General features: G+C 35.5%; 1 protein-coding gene and 1 long non-coding RNA gene across 2 annotated transcripts; one reads left to right on the forward strand and one right to left on the reverse strand.

Moving 5' to 3' along the window:
* Window positions 1-2028: 2028 nt before the first annotated feature.
* Window positions 2029-2865, reverse strand: LOC108820711 (uncharacterized). The gene is made up of 2 exons (XR_001944342.2): window positions 2580-2865; window positions 2029-2458 (listed from the first exon to the last, which is right to left on the reverse strand). It is a non-coding gene; the product is annotated as an uncharacterized LOC108820711 (long non-coding RNA).
* A 97-nt stretch (window positions 2866-2962) lies between these two features.
* Window positions 2963-5970, forward strand: LOC108821073 (uncharacterized). Its single transcript, XM_018594118.2, has 2 exons — window positions 2963-4516; window positions 5571-5970. Exons 1-2 carry the CDS (start codon window positions 3499-3501, stop codon window positions 5603-5605), a joined length of 1053 nt encoding a protein of 350 aa, XP_018449620.2. The 5' UTR covers window positions 2963-3498; the 3' UTR covers window positions 5606-5970.
* The last annotated feature ends 4646 nt before the right edge of the window (window positions 5971-10616 follow it).

Consider the following 10616-nt stretch of genomic DNA (forward strand, 5'->3'; position numbering starts at 1 on the left):
CTTAGGACTGTTCAATATGGCAAAACCGAACCGTACCGAACCGAACCGAAATAGACAATGTGGTTTGGATTTGGTATATACCATACAAACCGAATGGATGTAATTTTCTAAAAACCGTAGGATTTGGATATGGTTTGGTATAAAACCGATAAAACCGAATAAACCGAGTAAAACCGATCAAAAATAGAAACATGTAAATATGTATATATTTTATAACGACGTATGAAAATCATAAATTAATTTGTTTGCTAATAACTATAACCATATTTTTATACTAATAAAGAAGTCATGATTTGTAAAACATTTGAAGTATAATTAAATAAAATCCATCGCAACCGATGCTTCTTATTTTTTTAGTTTTTTTTTTGATATTTTTGCTTTATTTTAGGATTGACTCAATTGAAATAAAGATTATAAATTTGATGGACAACAATAAGTAGAAATTCTTCACAACTTTTTAAATCTATAAATGAACAGAGATTCGTGTTCAATCGAAGAAACATGAATTTGATGAACGCTAAATATGGAAGAACAGAAAAAATTTCTTTAGTGCTTCGTGCTTCTGTTTGTTTTTAGCTTTTTACTTTTATTCAAAATTTTGAGCTTTGATTTTAATTCTAGATTTGATTATTTTATTAGATGGTATAAGTGTTTTTTATTTTTTTTGTTCTTTTATTTAAACATATAATATTTTTTAATAAATGACCGTGTTGACAACATGATTCTAAAATTCATATAATATGATCACAAAATAAAGAATTATGTTTTTTTGGTATAAAACCGAATAAACCGAAAACCGACAGTATATAAACAGAACCGAACCGAAATAAATATGGATTTAGAATGGTAGTTTTATTTTACTAACCGAAATACCAAAAAATTGAAAAAACCGAACCGATATCCAGATTAAACATCCCTACGATAGCTGATTCAGCAATCGTATTTGACATTGATTCAGCCAGTAAAAACATCAACATTAATCTAGAATTCAATGAGTTTCTCACAGCAGAATCTATTGTTAAAATTTAGTAGGTATTTAAAATTGAAAAAAACTTACCTTCACCCCCTAAGGTGAATCTCTACATTCACCCACCAATAGGAATTAGTTAATTGAGATTTGATATCTCTTAAAAAAGGAAACCAAATAATAAGAATTTAATGAAATAAAATTATGTTTTTAGATAAATAAAAAATAGTAGCAATATAAAAATATTTTTTTTAGTATTGATAAATCCGTCAAAAATACTAAACCCTAAACTCTAAATTCTAAATACTAAACTCTAAATTCTAAATACTAAACCCTAAACCCTTAGGGAAAGCCTGAACCCTTGGGCAAATCCTATACCCTAAATCGTTAATCTTAAACCCTAAACCCTTAATCATAAACCATAATATTAAACCCTAAATTCTAAACACGAAACCCTAAACCCTAAACCCTAAACTCTTTGACAAATATTAAATCATATACTCTTAATCCTAAACCATAAACCATTTTGGAATTTAGGATTTAAGGTTTAGTATTAGAAGTTATGATTTAGGGTTTAGGGATTAAGATTTAGTTTATGATTTAAGGTTTGGTTTAAATTTAAGGGTTTAGGGTATAGGATTTGTCCAAGGGTTCAGGCTTTCCCTAAGGGTTTAGGGTTTAGTATTTAGAACTTAGGGTTTAGGGTTTATAATTTAGGGTTTAGGGTTTAGTATTTTCTAACGGATTTATCAATATTAAAAAGAATATATTTTTTTGATGATTAATACTATTTTTTATTTATCTAAAAACATAATTTTATTTCATTAAATCATTATTACTTGGTTTCCTTTTTTAAGAGATATCAAATCTCAATTAACTAATTCCTATTGGTGGGTGAATGTAGAGGTTCACCTTAGGGGGTGAACCTAAGTTTTGTTCTTTAAAATTCGGCAAATATGAAATGTCTCTTTTTTTTTGTCAAACATATTTTATTAAGTCTTTTAGGCCATGAAAAACAAGTAGAAACAACTATCCTAATATACATTCAGCCCATATTGAAATCCAAACAAACAAAAGATAAGATTAAGGAAAACACGTGTTCAATAATAATACAACTACAGAAAATGAACAGCACATGTACAGATAGATGAGTCTCGACATTTCTGGAGTCAAAGAGCAGCTCCGTTGGCTTCGCCGGAAACTTGCCGGGACAGGAAACCTTCAGCAGCTTTCCTTGAGTAGTTGAATCTACTTGACCGCTCCTCTTATCCCTGTTCGCCGTCAATCTTGCTCGATTCTTCATCCACTTGATTGAAGTGAGTTCCAGTGAAAAGATTTGGAGAGATTAAGGCGGGGTCTTGCCAGAACATTTCCGATGAAGAAACTCCAGCTAATCTGAACCTGCATCCTCTCTCTTTGCTTAATCAAATAACTTAATCTCAAACCCGCTAAGGATACTCCGCCATAAAACTCTGTATGCGAAGATTGTACCTTTTATAGGAAAAAAATCAAGCATAACTAACTAGCTGATTAGAATCTTACAAAATCAAACAGAATATTGATTTGCATAGGATAGAGAAAACCGATTTAAAATAAAAAGCAAATAACACACAATAAAAATCGTCTAACGAAGGATAATCGCCAACACGAAGTGAAGATCGCCAAGCGAACTAGAAAGTCGATCGAAACTATTTTACTGAAACTATCTTACACAAGGAAACATAAAACAAAAGAAAGGTTGATGACCGGCAGTATAACGCCACCGGCCACCGAAAGTGATTTGAAATTGGTGGAAATTTTGTTTCAGAGAATTCTAGAGAGAAAAAACGAAAGAGGGTATTAGATAGATGGTTAAGTCATGGTTAAAGTTTCCTTTTGCTTGATCATGATTAACTTGGTTTATTATGGTTAACTCCGGTTATTGTAAATAGGAGTTACTATATAAGTTAGACCTGTAACAAACTTATGTTTACGATGATTGAATATAACAAACTCATTTCATCTTCTTCATCTTGAGCTCTGTATTTGTGAACTATGATTCTTCTTGGTTGATGAATCTAGATCCTTAATATGGTATCAGATTACACAAAAACGTTCTTCCGCTTCATTCTATCATCATGAGTGTCTCGCTCAATCATCTTCTTCGTTCTGCGTTCGATTTTCTCATCGTTCTTGGCGATTTTCTTCTTCAGATCTTCTTCTGTTACTTCTTCTTGGTTCGTCTTCTCTGATTGAGCTCGATTGCGTTACCTTAGCTCTATTTTGAGCTCGATTACGTCATCCTAGCTTCTTCGAACTTCCTTTTCTGATGGGATCGGAGATCGCCGGCAACTGTTGATTCGACGCGATTTCAAGCTGATCAATATGAGAATCCGTACTATCTCCATCATTCCGATCATCCTGGTCTTGTTCTGGTCTCCGATCGACTCAACACTGCTTCTGAGTTTCACTCCTGGAGGCGATCGATTCATATTGCGTTGAACGTCAGAAACAAGCTGGGATTCATCGATGGTACGATTCCTAAACCACCTATGACTCATAAAGATTATGGTGCTTGGTCTAGGTGCAACGATATGATCACGACTTGGCTTTTGAACTCTGTATCAAAGAAGATTGGTCAGAGTCTCTTGTTCGTTTATACTGCTGAAGGGATCTGGAAGAATCTGATCTCTCGTTTTAAACAAGACGATGCGCCTCGTGTGTATGATCTTGAGCAGCGGTTGAGTTCTATTGAGCAAGGCAACATGGACGTCTCTGCATACTATACCGAGCTTGTTACGCTTTGGGAGGAGCATAAGAACTATGTGGAGCTACCTGTTTGTACTTGTGGTAGATGTGAATGTGATGCAGCAGCTTTGTGGGAGAAACTGCAACAACGCAGTCGAGTAACGAAGTTCCTTATGGGGTTAAACGAATCATATGAGCAATCTCGTCGTTACATCTTGATGTTAAAACCTATGCCTACCATTGAGGAAGCCTTTAACATTGTGACTCAAGATGAACGTCAGAAGGCTATTCGTCCTAGTACTCGTATTGATAATGTAGCTTTTCAGCTACAGAGTACTCCTGCTGCTACGATTGCTGGTTTGTTGCCTTCTCCTGCTGCTGATCCTTCCTATGTTGCTGCGTATAACACCAGTCGTCAAGCACAGAAACCAATCTGTACTCATTGCGGCAAGTCTGGTCACACAGTCCAAAAGTGCTTCAAACTTCATGGCTTTCCCCCGGGATACAGGACAAACTTTAGTACCTACTCCAGGAACAATACTAGAGCTGTACCTTCTCAGTCAGTTGCACCTGTGACTCAACAGACTCCTGCTTTGACTAATGCTATTGCTACTGTGCATTCGGATATGGCATTACCTTCGGCTCCTATGCCTCAACTCACGACTGGTGGCACTACTATAACACTTCAAGACTTTACTCCGCAACAGATACAACATCTTATCTCTCAGTTCAACTCTCAAGTCCGGGTTCCAGAGCATCCGATTCTTTCTTCACGAGCTTCTATTACAGAACATGGTATTATGGCCTCTACTTCTTCTTCTGGTACTTACCCTTTTCTCTCTACTAGCCTTAAATACAGAGAAATTCTTGGGTTCACCCCTAGAGTGAACCTTTGGGTTCACCCAACCAATAGGATTTCATTATTTCATATTCAGTATCTTTTAAAAAAGGAAATAAAATATTATCAAATTAAAAAATAAAAATTAATATTAATTGCAAAAAATACGTTTTAGAAAAATATATTATTAATACCGTCAGCCAAACACTAAATCCTAAACCCTAAATTCTAAACCCTAAACCCCTGGGTAAACCCTAAACCCTTGGTAAATCCAAAATGCTTGGATAAATTCTAAATCCTACGGTTTAGGATTTATCCAACGGTTTATGATTTACCCAAGGGTTTAGAGTTTAGTATTTAGGGTTTAGGGTTTAGTGTTTTACTGATTGTGTTAAAAATATTTTTTTAAAAAAAAAATCAAACGATTTAGGATTTATCCAAGGGTTTACCATGGATTTAAGGTTTATGATTTAGGGTTAAAGTTTAGGGTTTAGTGTTTTGCTGATGGTATTTAAAAAAAAAACTTTTTTACGACTACTATTATTTTCTATTTATTTTTTATTTTAAAAACATAATAAAATTTGATAATACTTTGTTTCCTTTTTTAAAAAATACTGAATATGAAATAACGAAATCCTATTGGTTAGGTGAACCTAAAGGTTCATTCTAGGGGTGAACCTAAGTATTTCTCTTAAATACACCCATAATATTCTTACCTTCCAAGATCATTGTTTCTCTACATTACAAAATACTCTTTCTCGTGATGCTTGGATAATAGACAGTGGAGCCTCTAGTCACGTTTGTTCTGATTTAGCAATGTTTACTGAGCTCTCACCAGTCTCTAGTATTAATGTTTCACTTCCAAATGGTGTTAGTGTTCCTATTACTCATACTGGTACTATTCGTTTATTAGATTCCTTAGTTCTTACTGATGTTTTACATGTTCCTACTTTCTGTTTTAACCTGATTAGTGTGAGTTGTTTAGTACGCTCTTTATCTTGCTCTGCTCATTTCTATCCTTCTGGTTGTTTTCTTCAGGACCTTTCTCGGGGATTGATGATTGGGAGGGGTGAACTTCATCACAATCTTTATATTCTTACTCAGCCAACCTTCTCAACATCATCTCATGTGGTTCCTTTCTGTGGCTCTGTTCTCTCTGATGATCGCTTATGGCATTTGCGTTTAGGTCATCCCTCGTCTGCTGTCTTACACAACTTGCATCATGTCATACCTTCTTTGAAGTCGTCTGCTCCTGCTAGTTCTCCTTGTCAGATTTGTCCATTAGCTAAACAACGTCGTCTTGCATATGTTTCAAATAACAATTTGTCTCTTCATTCTTTTGATCTTGTACATTTGGATGTTTGGGGTCCTTTTAAAACTGAGTCTGTTGAAGGTTATAGATATTTCTTTACATTGGTGGATGATTGTACAAGAATGACATGGGTTTACATGAGAAATAAAAGTGATGTTTTGACAATCTTTCCTTCATTTCTTCAACTTGTCTCTACTCAATACAATGCAAAGATTAAAGCGATTCGTTCTGATAATGCACCTGAGTTAGCTTTTCCATTACTCACTAAAGAACATGGTATTGTGCATTATTTTTCATGTCCTTACACACCTCAACAAAACTCAGTAGTTGAGAGGAAACACCAACACTTGCTTAATGTTGCTAGAGCACTCTTGTTTCAGTCAAATGTTCCTTTGCAGTATTGGAGTGATTGTGTTCTTACTTCGGTTTTCTTAATCAATCGTCTTCCTTCTCCTCTTCTCGGTTTTAAATCTCCATTTGAGCTGTTACTTGGTCGAGCTCCTAATTACACAATGCTTAAAGCTTTTGGTTCTCTGTGTTTTGTTTCAACTTTGTCAAAAGATAGACACAAGTTTTCACCTCGCGCTAAGCCATGTGTTTTTCTTGGCTACCCTATTGGTTTTAAAGGATATAAGGTTTTGGATTTAGAATCTCATTCGATTTCTATTTCTCGTAATGTTCAGTTTCATGAAAATCAGTTTCCTTTTAAAACTAGTGAATTTTTGTCTTCTGCGGTTGACATGTTTCCAAATACTATTCTTCCTCTTCCTGTTCCCTTACATTTTGTGGAGACTATGCCAGTTCCTGCCTCTGTTCATGATTCTTGTGTGCACTCTGCTAATGGTTCTGATAGTTCTCATCATCAGCACACTGATAGTTCTATTCCTACATTGAATACTGAACCTGTCTCTGCTCATACTGATCATGTGCATGCGTCTGATGTTTCTGCTAATGCACCTTCTGTATCTGAATCCTTAGCTACTAAGACTGGTGTAGGCTCTGTTTCTGTTGCTAGATCTAAACGGGTGACTAAGACTCCTAGCTATTTGTCCGAGTATCACTGCTCTTTACTTCCTTCTACTTCTTCAGTTCCTCCTTTTCCTTCAAATCCTCTCTGTTCTGTTATTTCCCCTGATTCCATTTTGGCTTTATCTTGCTCCAAAACACCTTATCCTCTCTCTTCTGTTGTCTCTTATGACAAGTTCAATCCTCTTATTCAGCATTTTATCTTCTCTTATACCCTTGAAACTGAACCCAAAAATTTCTCTCAAGCCATGAAATCTGATAAATGGAAAGCTTCTGTGAAAGTAGAGTTTGATGCTCTCGAGCTTAATGGTACTTGGGATGTTGAATCCTTGCCTCCTGGCAAGAACGTTGTGGGTTGCAAGTGGGTCTTTTCCATCAAGTATAATCCTGATGGAACGGTTGAGCATTATAAGTCACGGCTTGTTGCTCAGGGATTTACACAACAAGAGGGTCTTGATTACATGGACACCTTCTCTCCTGTAGCCAAGCTTACCAGTGTTAAGCTCTTATTGGGTCTTGCTGCAGCAAAGGGATGGCGCTTAACTCAGATGGATGTATCAAACGCTTTTTTTCATGGCGATCTTGATGAGGAGATTTACATGAGCTTGCCTCAAGGTTACACGCCTCCTCCGGGTGTGGTTCTTCCTCCGAATCTTGTCTGCAGATTGCGCAAGTCTCTGTACGGTCTAAAGCAAGCTTCACGATAGTGGTATAAGCGCTTCTCTTCCGTACTTCTCGGCGCTAACTTTGTTCAGTCCCCTGCTGACAATACCATGTTTGTTCGTTCTACATCTACTTCCTTCATTGTGGTGCTGGTTTATGTGGATGATTTGCTCACTGTAAGTAGCAATGATGCGGCTTTGGATCAGTTACACACTCTTCTTCACTCTGAGTTCAAGATCAAGGATCTTGGTGAAGCTCGTTTCTTTCTTGGTCTCGAGATTTCTCGTTCTGCAGATGGGATCTTTGTTTGTCAAAGGAAATATGCGCTTAATCTACTTGAATATGCTGGTCTTCTCGGTTGTAAGCCAAGCAGTATTCCTATGGATCCTAATCTCCATCTCACCAAGACTTTGGGTTCTCCTCTTTTGAATCCTACTTAGTATCGAGAACTCATTGGACGCTTGTTATACCTAACGATCACTCGTCCGGATATAACGTTTGCAGTACATCAGCTTAGTCAGTTTCTCTCTTGTCCAACTGATACTCACCTGCAAGCAGCTCACAAAGTCTTGTGTTACGTGAAGAACAATCCTGGACAGGGTTTGATGTTTTCTGCTTCGACGGAGCTGATGCTGACTGGGCTACTTGCAAAGATACAAGGCGTTCTGTGAGTGGCTTTTGTGTCTTCTTGGGTACCTTGTTGATCTCCTGGAAATCCAAGAAGCAAACGGTGGTGATTCATATTGCCATGAATCCCGTTTTTCATGAACGGACGAAGCACATCGACATTGACTGTCATACAGTTCGGGATCAGATCAAGGCATGTCGTCTTCGTACTATGCACGTTTCTACAACGAACCAGCTTGCTGATGTTCTGACGAAGGCCTTGCATCCTGGACCGTTCTACTCTCTGATTCATCGCTTGTCACTTTCAAGTCTTTATCTTCCATCTTCTACCGATGATACAAAGCTAAAGACTTGAGAGGGGTATATTAGATAGATGGTTAAGTCATGGTTAAAATTTCCTTTTGCTTGATCATGATTAACTTGGTTTATTATGGTTAACTCCGGTTATTGTAAATAGGAGTTACTATATAAGTTAGACCTGTAACAAACATGTTTACGATGATTGCATATAACAAACTCATTTCATCTTCTTCATCTTGAGCTCTGTATTTGTGAACTATGATTCTTCTTGGTTGATGAATCTAGATCCTTAATAGAGGGGAGTCTAGGCTACGAGTATGAGGTACCATATATGAAATGTCTCTAAAAAGACAGATCTCTCAAACAATAAAATTTTTGAATTTTTAAGTTTATTTATATTTATTATAATCAACTTATGGAAAGACTTTTCAGTGAGATGCCATGATACTATTTTGCTGATTTATGGTAAATTTAATAGTTTATGGAGTACACTTTTTCTGAATAAAATTAGTTAAAATGGATTTAACACAATATAAAAGTTACAACGAAAGTTATGCTTACAAAATCTATTTTCTCTCAGAAATCAGCTTTGCATTGTCGTTTGGTTTAATACCAAAACTAGAGCTGGACCCGCGCGCCCGCGCGGGTTTTGATTTTCGTTTATAATGTTATTTGTTTTGCATGTGAATAATAAATATTTTAGATGGGTCACAATTTTTTTTGGATCAGATGGTTTCGGTTGTCTAAATATAAAATTTTTGAAAAATTTGGATATTTAATCAATTTTGGTTCGGGTTTTGTATTACTCTTTCAGATTCTTATCGGTTCGATTGTTCAGATTCGATTTTTTTATCGAGCTTTGATATGACATGAAAAAAATAACAATATATTTTCTGCCATTTTATTTGTGTAAATGTAAAATTATATTTAGAAAAAGTTACAGTAAAGATATATATCATTGTAATCTATTTTCATATAGAAATGTAAAAAAAATAAAGTTTAGTTAACAATAAAATGCCAAAATTTGTAAGGATTTTATATAAACAAATTCTATATCTTGGAGATGAAAATGATGTTTTTACAGAAAGAAAGAAGATGTGTATTTATAACAGTATGTAATATATTTACTTAATTAATTTTATTCAATAAAATATTAATCCAGCTACAGAAAAAAAAATTGAAGCAAAAGCTAAATTAAAACGAATTAGAAAGAATGATTTGGGCTAATAAAAATCGAATGTGATACGGGCCCAAAACAATGTGTGTTTCACAAAAACCCATTAGGTATCTGTTACTTTTTATTCCGGGAACAACGAACGGTTTTTTTCTTCACCGACAAAAAGAAACAGAAGAGGTTTCGATCAAACCAAAGCTAAGATCCATGCGACTTGTTCTTCTGATTCTCAATCAAACTAAGAAGATGTGTAGAGATCGCAAGTGAAAAACGGTACATACACACTCGCCCCCATCATTCTATTATTGAGAATCTTTAGGTTTTTATTTTTTCCATTCAAGCTTGACTCGTTGATGTTCTTTACTTTTTTTTGTTTTTTTTTCTTAGCTATTGTTGTCGATCTACAAACGGTTTCGAAGGAGATCAAGGGTCAAGCTACGAAACCTATTCAAGCTACGAAACCTACTCATGTCCTAAAACAAAGGTTCCGGAGGGGAATACGAACTGATAACATCGAAGAGGGTTTTCCTGCTTTTGCTGGTGATCATGTCCTAAAACAAAACCTACTCTAGTTCTACATGGTAAGTGTTATTTCATAATTATTCAATTAATTAGATAATTAGCTGTATATATTGGTTGGTGATGATGTCTGTTGTTAAATTTAAATTCTGTGTTTGCAAATTCAGCTCTTTCCATGGCTTGAAAAAGAATGAGTCATTGGTAGAACTCCCAATGTATCTGTCAGCAAAATATAAATTTCGGATTTTAGTTAATTCTGTTCTAGTTTCTTTGTTTGTATATTGATGAATTGGTATAACAGCTTCTGTAGATTCAGACGACATGTTCGAAAGCAGTGTTGGAGTTGATAGATGGGAAGTTCTATCAAAAGAGTATCCTGTGGTTGCGGTTACAAAGTTTCTTCTATTGGGGAAGCCAGTGGAGCATGATGAAAGTTATCTCCATGATCATAGACCCACTAAGT

Source organism: Raphanus sativus, chromosome 8 (assembly GCF_000801105.2).
Source record: "Raphanus sativus cultivar WK10039 chromosome 8, ASM80110v3, whole genome shotgun sequence".
Lineage (NCBI taxonomy): Eukaryota > Viridiplantae > Streptophyta > Magnoliopsida > Brassicales > Brassicaceae > Raphanus > Raphanus sativus.